The sequence below is a fragment of the Caloenas nicobarica genome, chromosome 2 (genome assembly GCF_036013445.1).
Source record: "Caloenas nicobarica isolate bCalNic1 chromosome 2, bCalNic1.hap1, whole genome shotgun sequence".
Classification (NCBI taxonomy): domain Eukaryota; kingdom Metazoa; phylum Chordata; class Aves; order Columbiformes; family Columbidae; genus Caloenas; species Caloenas nicobarica.
The window spans coordinates 165306651-165322104 of NC_088246.1; the positions used below are offsets into that span (position 1 = coordinate 165306651).

General features: G+C 68.8%; 2 protein-coding genes across 2 annotated transcripts; both read right to left on the reverse strand.

Annotated features, from left to right (window-relative positions):
* Positions 1-119: 119 nt before the first annotated feature.
* LOC135985141 (sphingomyelin phosphodiesterase 3-like) lies at positions 120-4100 on the reverse strand. Its single transcript, XM_065628143.1, has 7 exons — positions 3174-4100; positions 3022-3094; positions 2425-2565; positions 1974-2063; positions 1821-1884; positions 791-935; positions 120-714 (listed from the first exon to the last, which is right to left on the reverse strand). The coding sequence occupies exons 1-7, from the start codon at positions 4098-4100 to the stop codon at positions 532-534; spliced, it is 1623 nt and encodes a 540-aa protein (XP_065484215.1). The 3' UTR covers positions 120-531.
* A 5557-nt stretch (positions 4101-9657) lies between these two features.
* On the reverse strand, positions 9658-14439 carry SPATC1 (spermatogenesis and centriole associated 1). Its single transcript, XM_065627985.1, has 6 exons — positions 14199-14439; positions 13659-14123; positions 12559-12979; positions 11814-12423; positions 10044-10160; positions 9658-9963 (listed from the first exon to the last, which is right to left on the reverse strand). The coding sequence occupies exons 1-6, from the start codon at positions 14437-14439 to the stop codon at positions 9658-9660; spliced, it is 2160 nt and encodes a 719-aa protein (XP_065484057.1).
* Between the last annotated feature and the right edge of the window lie 1015 nt (positions 14440-15454).

A 15454-nucleotide genomic window follows, 5' to 3' on the forward strand; every position in this document is an offset into this window, starting at 1 on the left:
CCAAGTGTCTCCATAGAGTTGTCCAAGTGTCCCCAAGGGTTGGTCCCCAAGTGTCCCCATGAGGGGTCTGGCAGGGGTTGGGGCAGCACCAGCCATTGCGCTCGAGGCTTTTATTTCACTTGGGTTGGTAAAACCATGGCCGGTGCCAGCGCTGCCAGATCACTGCTGGATCACTGCTGGATCACAGCTGGATTGCTGACAGATTGCTGCCGGATTGCTGCCGGATCGCTGCCCCACCACGTCCCACACCAGCCCCACGGGCCACGAGCACGTTGCGGTGCCACCAACGTGTGTGGCCCAGGAGCCGTCCCCGTGTCCCCAGATCAGTGCCAGGCTCAGGGGGAGCCATCCCCGTGTCCCCCGTGGGTGCTGGGCTCAGGGTGCCACGGTGGGTGCCAGGCTCAGGGTGCCGTGGCAGGTTCCGGGCTCAGGGTCCCCCAGTGGGTGCTGGGCTCAGGGTGCCCTGGTGGGTGCCGGGCTCAGGGTCCCCCCGTGGGTGCCGGGCTCAGGGTGCCCTGGTGGGTGCTGGGCTCAGGGTGCCGTGGCAGGTTCTGGTGGGTGCCGGGCTGAGAGTCCCCCCGTGGGTGCCGGGCTCAGGGTGCCGCGGTGGGTGCCGGGCTCAGGGCCGTCGGGCGCCACGCGCAGCCGCAGCGCCACGGGCAGGTGGTCGGAGCGCGTGGCCAGCTGGGTGATGACGGACACCCCGGCCACCTCCTGAGGGGACAGGGACCGTCAGGGCGGGACATGGGGACACGGGGACGCAGGCATCCCCCGCCCTGCCAGCACTCACCGTGCGGGTGCCGCGGTGCTGCCGGTACAGGATGTAATCCACGCGCCGGCCACGCCACGGGCCGGGGGCCGCCGGGTCCGGCTCCCCGCTGGCCAGGATCGGGCCCGCCAGGTACCGCTGCCGCCCCTCTGGCTGCGACAGGGTCCTGCGGGGGGGACACAGGGACATGGGGACGTGGGGACATGAGGAGAGTGGCACAGGAACACGGGGACATGGGGATGTGGTGGCACGAGGACATAGTGTCACAGGGATGTGGTGACATGGGGACATGGTGGCATGAGGATACGGTGGCAGGGGGATGTGGTGGCACAGGGATGTGGGGACGTGGTAGCATGAGGACATAGTGGCACAGGGATACGGTGACATGGGGACATGGTGGCATGGGGACATGGCACAGGGGCACAACAACATGGTGACTCAAGGACATGGTGGCACAGGGATATAGTGGCACAGGGACCTGGTGGCACGGGGACATGGGGACATGGTGGCATGGGGATGTGGTGGCACAGGGACATGGTGGCACAGGGACATGGGGACATGGTGGCATGAGGACGTGGCACAGGGGCACAACAACATGGTGACTCAAGGACATGGGGACACAGGGACACGGTGGCACAAGGATGCAATGGTACAGGGACACTGTGGCACAGGGATGTGGTGGCACAGGGACACAGTGGCATGGGGACGTGGTGGCATAGGACACAATGGCAGAGGGATACAGTGGAGAGGGACATGGTAGCATGGGAATGTGGGGACATGGGGACGCAGTGACACAGGAACATGGTGGCATGAGGACATGGGGACACAGGCAGGCTGTGACACAGGGACATGGGGACATGAGGACATGGTGGCACAGGGACATGGGGACATGAGGACATGGGGACACAGGGACATGGTGGCACAGGGACATGGGGACACAGGGACCCCTGCTGCCGGTGTCACCCCCTCTCCAGGATGGGCTGTCTTGGTGGTGCTTCCCGTGGGACCCCAACGCTGTCCCCTCCCCTGTCCCCCCGTGTCCCTCCGTCACCTCCTCATCTTCTCCGGGGTGGACACGGGCTCCTCGTAGATGCGCAGGTAGTTGAGCAGGGTCCCTGCGGGGACAGGGACGGGGACGGGGACGGGGTGAGCGGGGCCCCGCGTCCCTCAGGGGACAGAGGTGCCCGGGGGGGTCGGGTCCCACCTATGGCCCAGGGGGCGTCCAGCCCCGGCCCCCGCCGGCACGGGTCCCGGTACAGCTCGAACAGCGGGTGACGCTGGTTCAGCTCGTCACCTGCGGGGGGACACGCCTCCGCCATCCCCATGTGTCCCCAAAGCCCCACCCCCCGTGTCCCCAAAGCCCCGCTCCCCGTGTCCCCAAACTGCCACCGCCTGTGTCCCCAAAGCCCCACCCCCCGTGTCCCCAAACCCCACCCCCCGTGTCCCCAAAGCCCCACTCCCCGTGTCCCCAAACTGCCACCCCCTGTGTCCCCAAACCCCCACCCCTTGTGTCCCCAAAGCCCCACTCCCCGTGTCCCCAAACTGCCACCCCCTGTGTCCCCAAACCCCCACCCCTTGTGTCCCCAAAGCCCCACTCCCCGTGTCCCCAAAGCCCCACCCCCCGTGTCCCAAACCCCCGCCCCCCGTGTCCCCACCCCGGGAGCAGTTGTCGAAGTTGAGGTCCCCGCACAGGACATCAAAAGCCACCAGGTCCCCGCGCTGCTCCTGCTCCTCCCGGAACAGCTGCAGCCACCGCAGCGACAGCGACAGCTGCGCCTCCCGGGTGGTGGCATCGGCTGGGGGGGGACACGGCGGGGACACGGTGTCACCGCTGTGCTGGCACCGCGGGGACCCCCCACACCGCCGGGATCCCCCCGAACACCGCCGGGATCCCGTCGGCAGTGACACGGGGACACACGGGGCATCACCGCCTGTGCCGGCACCACCCGGACCCCCCGCGCAGTGACATGGGGACACACGCGACACCGCCCGTGCTGGCACCGCCAAGACCCCCACTTAGCTGTGACACGGGGACACACGGGGCATCACCGCCCGTGCTGGCACCTCCGGGACCCCCCCCGCAGTGACATGGGGACATACACGACCCCACCCCCCCCCCGGCAGTGACAGGGACACACACACGCCCCCCCGTGTCCCCCCCCGGCAGTGACAGGGACACACACACCCCCCCCCGCGTCCCCCCCCGGCAGTGACAGGGACACACACCCCCGCCCCCCCCGTCCCCCCCTGACCTGCGGGCGCCTGCAGGTGGGTGCAGCCGATGTAGCCCACGACGCGCCGCCCCCGCGCCGAGCCCAGCAGCACCTGGGGGGACACGGGACCCTCAGGAGGGTCCGGCCGGGCCGGGGGGGTCCCGGTCCCGCGTGGGGGGGTCCCGGCTCACCTGCACCACCAGCAGCCCCTTGGCCGCCAGCGCGTCCTCGCCGCGGCCGTTGGGGAAGGGGCGGTAGCGGGCGGCCAGCGGCGGGAAGCGGCTGGCGAGCAGCAGCCCGCTGCCCAGCAGCACCGGCCGCCCCCCCCGCAGCCCCCGCGCCCCCACGTCCCACAGCACGTGCGGGAAGGCGCCCGCCAGCTGCCCGCACAGGCAGGCGGCGGCCGCGCCGTCGAAAACCTCCTGCAGGCAGACGAAGTCGGTGTCGGCCGGGAAACGCTCCGACAGCACCGGCTCGGCCGCCTCCGCCGCCTCCGCGGGTGTCACCGCGGGTGTCACCGCGGGCGTCACCTCCGGCACCGCCACCGCGACGCTGCCGGGGGGCGGCCGGGGGGCGCGCAGCGTCCCCCCGTAGCCGGTGGTCTCTCCGTGCGGCTCCACCAGGCCGGCGCGGGCCCCGGGGGACGCCGGTGGCACCGGGGCGAGCCGGCGGGCGATGACGGCGGCCCGCTGCGGCGTGTCCCCCAGGTTGCTGAACTTGGCCAGCCCGCTGGGCAGCAGGCAGACGTTGGCGCTGAGGAAGGTGAAGGTGCGGGGCTGCCGCAGGTCCCAGGGCTGCGCCGCCGCCGTCCCCGCCGTGTGCCGGTACAGGAACGGCCGCCGCGTCGCCTGCACCGGCAGCCACAGCAGCAGCCCCAGCGCCGTCACCGGCAGCGACAGCAGCAGCAGCGCGACAAACGCCACCCCCGCCAGCAGCGTCCCGGTGCAGCCCCGGCACTGCCCGCACCGCCGCCGCCGCCGCCGCCGCCGCTCCGCCGTGGTCGGCCGCAGGTCCAGGAGGCGGTTGGTGGCCCAGAAGCCCGGGGCCAGTAGCCCCTCGGCCAGGCGGTCCAGGGCCGCCAGAGCCCGGCTGGGGAACGGGGAGTCGTGCGGCAGCATGGCCGGGGGGCGCGGGGCCGCGGGGGGGGCGCCCAGGGGGCTGAGCGGGATCGCGACGTCCCCCCGCTCCTGCCCGGGGGCTCCGGTGACACCGGCGTGACCTGCGGGAGAGAGACCCCGGGTCACGGCGGGGAGCGGGACCCCCCCCGCCCGGCCGCCACCGTGGGAACTTCCCGCGGCCGGGACCGGCCCCCGCGTCCCCGGGACCGGCCCCCGCGGCTCTGCCGGGAGCGGCAGCAGCTGCAGCGTGCGGGGGGGCGGCGCGGCCGAACAGGGGCTGCTGCCCCCGCCGTGTCCCCGCGGGGTCCCCACGGGGCCCCCGAGACCCCCAAAGCCGCCTCAGGCAGGTACGGCCGGGGGGACGCCCCAAAGCCGGGACACCCCCGGCATCTCCCCGCGCGCCGCTGGCACCCGCCGCCCCCAACCCCGTGCTGGCTCCTGTCCCCTGTGTCCCCGTGTCCCCGCCCGCTCACCTGCCCGCCGGGCTCGAGGGGTCCGGGGCTGCTGCTCCCCCCCCGCCGTCCCCGAGCTTTGGCGGCCGCGGGGCGAGCTCGGGACCAGCCTGACGGGTTCCCCGGCGTCTGAACCCCAAACCGGCTCCTCGGCCGCCACCTCACAGCGCCTGCCCGGCACCTGCGGCCGGTGACTCCTGCCCAAGTCCTGCCCGAGTCCTGCCTAAATCCGGCCTGAGTCCAACCTGAGTCCTGCCTGAGTCCTGCCTAAATCCGGCCTGAGTCCAACCTGAGTCCTGCCTGAGTCCTGCCCGAGTCCCGCCTAAATCCAGCCTGAGTCCAACCTGAGTCCTGCCCGAGTCCTGCCTAAATCCGGCCTGAGTCCAACCTGAGTCTGCCTGAGTCCAACCCGAGTCCTGCCTAAATCCGGCCTGAGTCCAACCTGAGTCCTGCCTGAGTCCAACCTGAGTCCTGCCTAAATCCAGCCTGAGTCCAACCTGAGTCCTGCCTAAATCTGGCCTGAGTCCTGCCTGAGTCCTGCCTAAATCTGGCCTGAGTCCAACCTGAGTCCTGCCTGAGTCCAACCTGAGTCCTGCCTAAATCTGGCCTGAGTCCAGCCTGAGTTCTGCCCAAGTCTTGCCCAACTCCTGCGTGAGTCCTGCCTGACCTCTGCCCTAGTCCTGCCCAAATTCTGCCTGAGTCCAGCCTGAGTCCTGCCCAACTCCTGCCTGAGTCCTGCCCAAATGCTGCCCAAGTCCTGCCTGACTCTGCCACCCACGCCGTCAGACAGCCCGGCCACCTGCCTGCTGTGCCCACTCCCAGTGTGAGATGGTGCTGGGCGCTGGGGACACTGGGGATGCTGGAAACACTATGGGTGCTGTGCTCACTGGGGATGCTGGGGACACTGGGGATGGGGGAGACGCTGTGGTCACTGAAGACACTGGGGACACAGGAGTACCAGAGACACTGGGGTCGCTGGGGAGGGCTGCCCCACACTGCCCCACTGCACTGGAGCTCTGGCTATGGTTGTGCCAGCTCCATCCCATCTCGGGGTACCGGCTGCGGCACAAGGAGCTGCCTGAGGCTGCGCTGCTGTCCCCTGTCCTGCCGCGGGGCCTAGGCTCTGTCCCTTCTCCCACCATGGGGATCCCACGGGTGGGACCCCTGGGGTCCCCCTGCTCCAGGGCACAGCTGGGGGGCAGGGTCCCCACTGTGCTGGCCCCAGCTCAGCTCCGCTGTGGGGCCCTGACATGTCCCTCTGCCCCACAGCACATCCCCCTGCCCCACGGCTCATCCCTCTGCCCCACAGCACATTCCTCTGCCCCACGGCCCCGTGGGCGGCTGGAGCGGCACGTTTGGCCGGGATTGACTCAGCCCCAGCACTTCCTGGCAGTGGGGACACCCCGACTCCCACGGGCCGGTAATTTGCTGTCACGGGAGCCTGAGTGTGTGGGGCCCGGCTGGGAGCAGCAGCAGCCACGGGCACTGTCCCCTCGGTGCTGGCAGCAGGAACGGGCACTGCCTCCTCGGTGCTGGCAGCAGGAACGGGCACTGCCCCCTCGGTGCTGGCAGCAGGAACGGGCACTGCCCCCTTGGTGCTGGCAGCAGGAACGGGCACTGCCCCCTCGGTGCTGGCAGCAGGAACGGGCACTGTCCCCATGGTGCTGGCAGCAGGAACGGGGACTGTCCCCGCGGTGCTGGCAGCAGGAACGGGCACTGCCCCCTCGGTGCTGGCAGCAGGAACGGGCACTGTCCCCATGGTGCTGGCAGCAGGAACGGGCACTGCCCCCTCGGTGCTGGCAGCAGGAACGGGCACTGTCCCCATGGTGCTGGCAGCAGGAACGGGGACTGTCCCCGCGGTGCTGGCAGCAGGAACGGGCACTGCCCCCTCGGTGCTGGCAGCAGGAACGGGGACTGTCCCCATGGTGCTGGCAGCAGGAACAGGGACTGTCCCCGCGGTGCTGGCAGCAGGAAGGTCATTGTCCCCACGGCGCTGGCAGCCTCACCCCGGCACACCGGGCCCCACGGGCTGTTTGCCCGGCGGGTGCGGCGGCCGAGCCCCCCCCGCTGCGGGCGCTGCCTGTGCCCGGGAGCCCCGGCCCGGCCCTGCCTGCGCTGGCCCGGGGGCAGCGGCCCCGCGTCCGGTGCTCCCGGGGCTGCTGCCGCCGCCGAGGGCCGGGCAGCCCCCGAACCGCCTGTGCCGGACCCCTGCCCGTGCCAGATCCCTGCTCAGGATGGATCCCTGACAGTGCTGGATCCCTGCTCGGGATGGATCCCTGCTCAGGATGGATCCCTGCGCAGGATGGATCCCTGGCAGTGCTGGATCCCTGCTCGGGATGGATCCCTGCTCAGGATGGATCCCTGCGCAGGATGGATCCCTGGCAGTGCTGGATCCCTGCTCAGGATGGATCCCTGCGCAGGATGGATCCCTGGCAACGCTGGATCCCTGCTCAGGATGGATCCCTGCTCAGGATGGATCCCTGGCAGTGCTGGATCCCTGCTCGGGAGGGATCCCTGCTCAGGATGGATCCCTGGCAGTGCTGGATCCCTGCTCAGGATGGATCCCTGCGCAGGATGGATCCCTGGCAGTGCTGGATCCCTGCTCAGGATGGATCCCTGCGCAGGATGGATCCCTGGCAGTGCTGGATCCCTGCTCAGGATGGATCCCTGCCTGTACCGGTTCCCTGCCCGCACCTCCCGCCACCGCCACCTGTGCCGCTCCCCAGCCCACGCCGTGTCCGGTGTCGCCGGTGTCCGCCACTCACCTCCGCGCCCCACGGCGCTGGGGGCCATCGCCGACGCCAGCACCGCCCGTCCGGAGGGGCCGGCAGCGCTGTCACCGGCCGCTAACGGCCACCGTCACCTCCGGGCCCCCCGCGGGCAGGACGCGGGCGCTCAGCAGGCGACAAACATCCTCCGGCCGGGCTGTCACCAGCCCCGGCTGCCACCCGCGTTCCTGCGCGGGTGCGTGGCAGCACGGGCCCCGGGCGCGCGTGTCCCCGGCTGGGGACAGGCGGGGACCTGGAGCCACCGCCGGCCCCTGCACCTTGCCCGGTGACACCCAGGACCGGTTTTCCCAGGCTGTAACCCCTTGGCTGCTGCGGAGGATGAGGACGGTGGAGCGGGGGGGGCCAAAGCCGCACCCCCCGTCACCCAGCCCGAACCCGCCGGGCCCCGGGACAGGGCGGGACAGACCCCGGTGGGGAAGGGGCCCCCAGACCCCACGGTCCCCCCAGGCAGCACCAGGAGCCTTCGCCCGCATCCGCCCCCGCCCCGCTGTCACCTTCCGGCTGTGCCGCTGCGGGGGGCGGGGGGTGGCCCCAGCGCCCCCACCCCAGGGGGGGCAAATGCCCCGGTCCTCCCACGGGGCTGTACACGGGGGGCACCCGTGGGGCTGACCGCCCCGTGCCCCGGCACAGACCCGGCATGGGGGTCCCTGCCACCCTGACACCTACCCGGGTGCTGCCACAGCCACCACCTGGCACAGCCCGGCCTGGTCCGGCACGGCACAGCCTGGCGCGGTCTGGTATGGCACAGCCTGGCGCGGTCTGGTATGGCACAGCCTGGCACGGTCCGGTATGGCACAGCCAGGCCTGGCCCAACACGATGGCGTTTCCCGCTGGGGTGGTTTGGCCGCTTCCTGCTGCCGCTTCCCCTTCCCCCTGCTGACAGCCGGTGGCCCCACAACTGCGGTCAGGGAGGGGGATCCCCCCTGCACCCCAACCCGGGCCCTTCTACCGCAGGGTCCCCAGTGCCCAACTGCCCCAGCGCCCCCGCTGGCACCGGGTAACCCCCGGTATCCCCCGGTACAAGGGTCCCAGGCAGCGGTGAGACCCCCGCCAGGCCCTGACCCGGCCGTGCCGCGTGGTGCAGGGGGCACCGTCACCCGTCCCGGGCAGCGGCTCCACCGCGGCACCCCCGGTGTGCCGGGAGCCATTCCCAGCTCTCACTTCCGCATCCGAGCGGCTTCCCCGTCCCGCAGCCGAGAGGAAAACGAGCGCAGCCTTGACCGCAGTGTGACCTCCTCTCCACCCCGACATGCCTGCCTGCACTGCCGCCTGCACCTCGGCACTGCCACCCGCACCCCGGCACTGCCGCCTGCACCCCGGCACTGCCACCCGCACCCCGGCACTGCCGCCTGCACCCCGGCACTGCCACACGCACCCCGGCACTGCCACCCACACCCTGGCACTGCCACCCGCACCCCGGCACTGCCACCTGCACCCCGGCACTGCCACCTGCACCTCGGCACTGCCACCTGCACCCTGGCACTGCCACCCGCACCCCAGAACTGCCACCTGTACCCCGGCATTGCCACCCGCACCCCAGCACTGCCACCTGCACCCCGGCACTGCCACCTGCACCTCGGCACTGCCACCCGCACCCCAGAACTGCCACCTGTACCCCGGCATTGCCACCCGCACCCCGGCACTGCCACCTGCACCCCGGCACTGCCACCTGCACCTCGGCACTGCTGCCTGCTCCCCATCACTGCTGCCTGCACCCCAACATTGCTTCCCACACCCCAACGTTGCTGCCCGCAACCCGACATTGCTGCCCACACCCCAATGTCACTGCCCGCACCCCAACATTGCTGCCCGCACCCCAATGTTGCTGCCCACACCCCAATGTCACTGCCCGCACCCCAACATTGCTGCCCGCACCCCAATGTCACTGCCCACACCCTGACATTGCTGCCCGCACCCCAATGTCGCAGCCTGCACCCCGACATTGCTGCCCGCACCCTAATGTCGCTGCCCGCACCCCAATGTCGCAGCCTGCACCCCAACATCGCTGCCCGCACCCTAATGTCGCTGCCCGCACCCCAATGTCACTGCCCGCACCCCAACATCGCTGCCCGCACCCTAATGTCGCTGCCCGCACCCCGACATTCCGGCGCGCAGCCGGTTTCCTCCCCCAGTCCCACACGGTCCCGGCTGTTGCCGGAGCTGCCGCGGCACAGGAGGCTGCAGGTGCTGCTCCAGCTTTACTGTGTGTGCAGGGCTGCGCCCGGCGCCGGCGTTGGGGCAGGTGCCGGGGTTTGTTGGGGCAGCTGCCGGTGCCGGGGTTTGTTGGTGCCGGCGCCGGTGGGTCCGGCGCAGGGCTCAGGGCAGGAAGAGTGGCCCCCCGTCCAGAAGGATCATCTCGTCCAGGCATTTCGTGATGATGAAGCCGTCTATCACAGCCTGCGGCGGTAGCACCTCCGTGACGGCACAGCTCAGCAGGCTCGGGCTTAAGATTTTGTAGACTTCGGGCTTGCTGGATTCGGGCAGGATGCCGAAGGTGTTGACCAGCACCTCGCAGAAGAGCGGGTGCTTCTTGGGGTCGTAGCCACACCGTCGTAGCCGCGCCATCAGCTCCACGTAGCGCGAGCTGGCGTTGGCGTTGACCTGCGCGTTGCTCATCATGCTCTGTGGGGACAGACGCGGCGCAGTCAGGCGGCGGGACAGGGACTGGCTCTGCCGGGCCGCGGCTGCCGGCGCCCGCCTACCAGTGTGATCTTCTCGGGGATGTTGGCGACGGTGAAGCCATAGAAGCGCTGCTGGTTGGGGAAGACGTGGGCCAGGATGCGCCGGTCCAGCTGGTAGGCCATTTCCCCCACCAGCTGCTCAAACGGTGGCCGCACGACTGAGGGACCTGTGGAATCGGGGGCTGTCCTGGCACGAGGGGAACGTGGAGCCCCCAACATATCCCCGTGACCCCCAACGTCTCCCCATGGAGCCCCTCAACATCTCCCCATGACCCCCAACATGTCCCCATGGAGCCCCTCAACATCTCCCCATGACCCCCAACATAGAATCACAGAGTCCCAGGATGTCAGGGGTTGGAAGGGACCTCGGAAGCTCACCCAGTGCAACCCCCCGCCGGAGCAGGAACACCCAGCTGAGGTTACACAGAAGGTGTCCAGGCGGGTTGGAATGTCTGCAGAGAAGGAGACTCCACAACCTCCCTGGGCAGCCTGGGCCAGGCTCTGGCACCCTCACCGGGAACAAGTTTCTTCTCATATTCAAGTGGAACCTCCTGTGTTCCAGTTTGCACCCATTGCCCCTTGTCCTGTCACTGGTTGTCACCCAGAAGAGCCTGGCTGCATCCTCCTGACACTCCCCCTTTCCATGTTGATCCCCATGAATGAGTCAGCCCTCAGTCTCCTCTTCTCCAGCTCAGAGCCCCAGCTCCTCAGCCTTTCCTCACACGGGAGATGCTCCACTCCCTCCAGCATCTTGGTGGCTGCGCTGGACTCTCTCCAGCAGTTCCCTGTCCTGGAGCTGAGGGGCCCAGAACTGGACACAATATTCCAGATGAGGTCTCCCCAGGGCAGAGCAGAGGGGCAGGAGAACCTCTCTGACCTACTGACCACCCCCTTCTAATCCCCCCAGGTCCCATTGCCCTTCCTGGCCACAAGGGCCCAGTGCTGGCCCATGGTCACCCTGCTGTCCCCAGGACCCCCAGCTCCCTTTCCCCTACACTGCTCCAACAGCTCATTCCCCAACCTATACTGGAACCTGGGGTTGTTCCTGCTCAGGTGCAAGACTCTGCACTTTCTCTTGTTATATTTCATTAAATTTCTCCCCGCCCAGCTCTCCAGCCTGCCCAGGGCTCTGGATGGCAGCACAGCCTCCCAGTGTCAGCCGCTCCTCCCAGTTTGGTGTCACCAGCAAACCTGCTGACAGTCACTCTATTCCCTCATCCAAGTCACTGATGAATATATTGAACAGCACTGGTCCCAGTACTGACCCCCGAGGCACTCGTCCCCATGGAGCCCCTCAACATCTCCCCATGACCCCCGACATGTCCCCATGGAGCCCCTCAACATCTCTCCCCCCATGACCCCCAAAATCTCCTCTTGACCCCCAGCATCTTCCCATGGAGCCTCCTAACACCTCCCTGTGACTCCCAACATCTCCCTGTGATCCCCAACATCTCCCTGTGATCCCTGACGTCTCCCCGTGACCCCCAACATGTCCCCATGACCCCCGACATCTCCCCGTGTCCCCCCTGGGCCAGGCTGGCCGCTGTGCCCACTGTGGGGGTCCCTGTGCCCTAGCACCCGCCGGGGGGGGGTCCAAATGCCAACATGCCGGTGTTGCCAGCACAGAGTCTGGTGCTGCCACGGTGTCCCTGGGGCGGCCGTCACTCCCCAGTTCTCCTGCGTGTCCCCAGCACAGGGTGACCAGAGCTGCTCGCCCGGGACCTCGTGTCCCCCCTGCCCACAGAGCTGGGGGTGGCAGGGGGGCTGTGGGGGTGTCACAGCCCGGGACACGGCACAGCCCTGGCACTCACCGGAGCTTGGCATCGGCCTCAGGCCAGCCAGGGTCCGGTTGGTGTCACGAGCAAACCTCTGCTGGACTGTGGGCAGGGAGGAGACCTGCTGCATGGCGTCATTGCTGGGACCGGCACCGCTGGGACCGGGAACACTGAGACCAGCACCGCTGGGACCAGCACCGCTGGGACCGGGAACACTGAGACCAGCACCGCTGGGACCAGCACCGCTGGGACCGGGAACACTGGGACCGGGAACACTGGGACCAGCACCGCTGGGACCGGCACCACTGGGACCGGGAACACTGGGACTGGCACCGCTGGGACCGGCACCACTGGGACCGGGAACACTGGGACCGGGAACACTGGGACCGGCACCGCTGATACCGGGACCACTGAGACTGGGAACACTGGGACTGGGGCCGCTGGCACCGGCACCACTGGGACTGGCACCACTGGGACCAGGAACACTGGTACTGGCACTGCTGGGACTGGGAACACTGGGACCAGGGCCTCTGGGACCGGCACTGCTGGGACTGGGGCCACTGGGACTGGCACCGCTGGGACTGGCACTGCTGGGACTGGGACCGCTGGGACCGGGACCGCTGGGAGCAGGACCGCTGGGACCAGGAACACTGGGACCGAGAACACTGGGACCAGGAACACTGGGACCAGGAACACTGGGACCAGGACCGCTGGGACCAGGAGCACTGGGACCGAGAACACTGGGACCAGGAACACTGGGACCAGGAACACTGGGACCGAGAACACTGGGACCAGGAACACTGGGACCAGGAACACTGGGACCCGCACCGCTGGGACCAGGACCGCTGGGACCAGGAGCACTGGGACCGAGAACACTGGGACCGGGAACACTGGGACCAGGAACACTGGGACCCGCACCGCTGGGACCAGGACCGCTGGGACCAGGACCGCTGGGACCAGGAGCACTGGTAGCAGGAGCTCTGGCAACGGCACCGCTGAGAACAGGAGCGCTGGTAGCGGGAGCACTGGCAACGGCACCGCTGAGAACAGGAGCACTGGCAACAGCACCGCTGGGAGCAGGAACGCTGGGACCAGCAACATTGGGACCGGTTTCGGTTTCACCAGGAGCGCTCATGTGCCACAGGTGGGGGACGTGGTAATATTGTCTTGGCACTGGTAGGCCTGCGGGGACAGGGTGACAGCCACCGCGGTGAGGGGATGGGATGGGGTGGATGGGATGGGATGGGGTGGGGTGGGGTGGGATGGGATGGGATGGGATGGGATTTGGATGGGATGGGATTTGGATGGGATGAGGTGGGGTGGGGTGGGATGGGACGGGGTGGGGTGGGATGGGATGGAGTGGGATGGGGTGGGATGGATGGGATGGGGTGGGATGGGGTGGGATGGGATGAGGTGGGGTGGGATGGGATGGGATGGGATGGGGTGGGATGGGATTGGGATGGGATGAGGTGGGGTGGGGTGAGATGGGATGCCATGGGATGGATGGGATGGGGTGGGATGGGGTGGGGTGGGATGGGATGGGTGGGATGGGGTGAGGTGGGGTGGGATGGGGTGGGGTGGGGTGGGGTTGAGTGGGATGGGGTGGGATGGGATGAGGTGGGGTGGGATGGGATGGGATGGGATGGGATGGGATGGGGTGGGGTGGGGTGGGGTGGGGTGGGGTGGGGTGGGGTGGGGTGGGGTGGGGTGGGGTGGGATGGGATGGGTGGGATGGGGTGAGGTGGGGTGGGATGGGATGGGATGGGGATGGGATGGGGATACAATCGGATGGGATGGGTGGAGATGGGGGTGGCACTTTGGAGTCACAGCTTTGGGGTTAACCCCCCCATCCCCTCAATACTTCTGTTCGGTGCAAAAGACTCGATGAAGACATCGCTGCTGCAGTTGCTGCTGTTGCCGAAGCTGGAGTCGAAGCTGGGGAAGATGTTGAGCCCAGTTGTGCCGCCCAGGCTGCCGCTGCTCAGCGTGGAGTCCCAGGGGCGGCTCTGGAACAGGCGGCTCAGCCCCAGCGATGAGTCCAGGCTGCTGGTCTGGGTGGACTCCCAGGGGTAGCTGTGGTACAGACGGCTCAGCCCCAGCGACGAGTCCAGGCTGCTGGTTCGGGTGGACTCCCAGGGGCGGCTCTGGAACAGGCGGCTCAGCCCCAGCGACGAGTCCAGGCTGCTGGTTCGGGTGGACTCCCAGGGGTAGCTGTGGTACAGACGGCTCAGCCCCAGCGATGAGTCCAGGCTGCTGGTCCCGGTGGACCCCAAGGGCTGGCTCTGGAACAGCTGGCTCAGCCCCAGTGATGAGTCCTGGCTGCTGCCTGCGGGGAGACGGGGGTGTCGGCAGCCGCGGCCCCCCCAGCACGGGGCTGCTGTGGCACCGCCGCGTCCCCCACCTGAGCTGGGGAAGGGGAACTGTCCCGCGCCGGGCACAGGGAGCTGCGCCAAGATGGGGGGCGCGGAGCTGGGGACCAGGGAGCCGGGGGGGCCGCGCACGTGGTGCCGCTGGTCGCGCTGCTCCCGCAGCTGCGCCACGATGCGCTTCAGGTCCGCGTTCTCCTGCAGCAGCGCCTCAATCTCCCGCCGCAGCTGGTCGTAGACGGCGAAGACCGTGGGCCCCATGGCTGGTGCCGCCATGGTGGCACCGGGCCCGGCACCGGCTGTGCCGCTCACTGGTGTGCTGCGGCAGGCGGCAGCGCCGGGGCAGCGGGAGGCCCCTTGCTCGCTGCCGCACACCGAGGCGGCCGGGGTGACACTGGCGGTGGCGGAAGGTTCCGAGGCGACGTCACAGAGACACCCGCCTGCACCACCCGGTCACTGCCACCAGGACAGCACGGTGGCACCAGCAGCAGCTGGCACCTGCCACGGGCACGGCCAGGGCGGCAGAGCCGGGGCGTGATGGTGACAGGGACAGGGGCGCGGAGGACACAGCCAAGGTCCCCAGGGCTGAATAAAGCACCGTGCGTGGCTGAGACAAGGGCAGCGGGGACGGACCCCAAGTGCCGCTGGTGACGGACCCCCAGTGCCACCAGTGACTGACCCCGAGTGCCACCGGTCACTGACCCCGAGTGCCACCAGTGACTGACCCACAGTGTCATCACTGACAGAGCCCGAGTGCCACCAGTGACTGACCCCGAGTGCCACCAGTGACTGACCCCAAGTGTCATCACTGACAGACGGCGAGTGCCACCAGTGACTGACCCCAAGTGTCATCACTGACAGACGGCGAGTGCCACCAGTGACTGACCCCAAGTGTCATCACTGACAGACGGCGAGTGCCACCAGTGACTGACCCCAAGTGTTATCACTGACAGACTGCGAGTGCCACCAGTGACTGACCCCGAGTGCCACCAGTGACTGACCCCAAGTGTCATCACTGACAGACGGTGAGTGCCACCAGTGACTGACCCCAAGTGTCATCACTGACAGACGGCGAGTGCCACCAGTGACTGACCCCAAGTGTTATCACTGACAGACCGCGAGTGCCACCAGTGACTGACCCCAAGTGTCATCACTGACAGACCCTGAGTGTCACCAGTGACTGACCCTGAGTGTCATCACTGACTGACCCCGAGTGCCACCAGTGACTGACCCCGAGTGTCATCACTGACGGGCCCCGAGTGCCACCAGTGACTGACCCCGAGTGCCACCA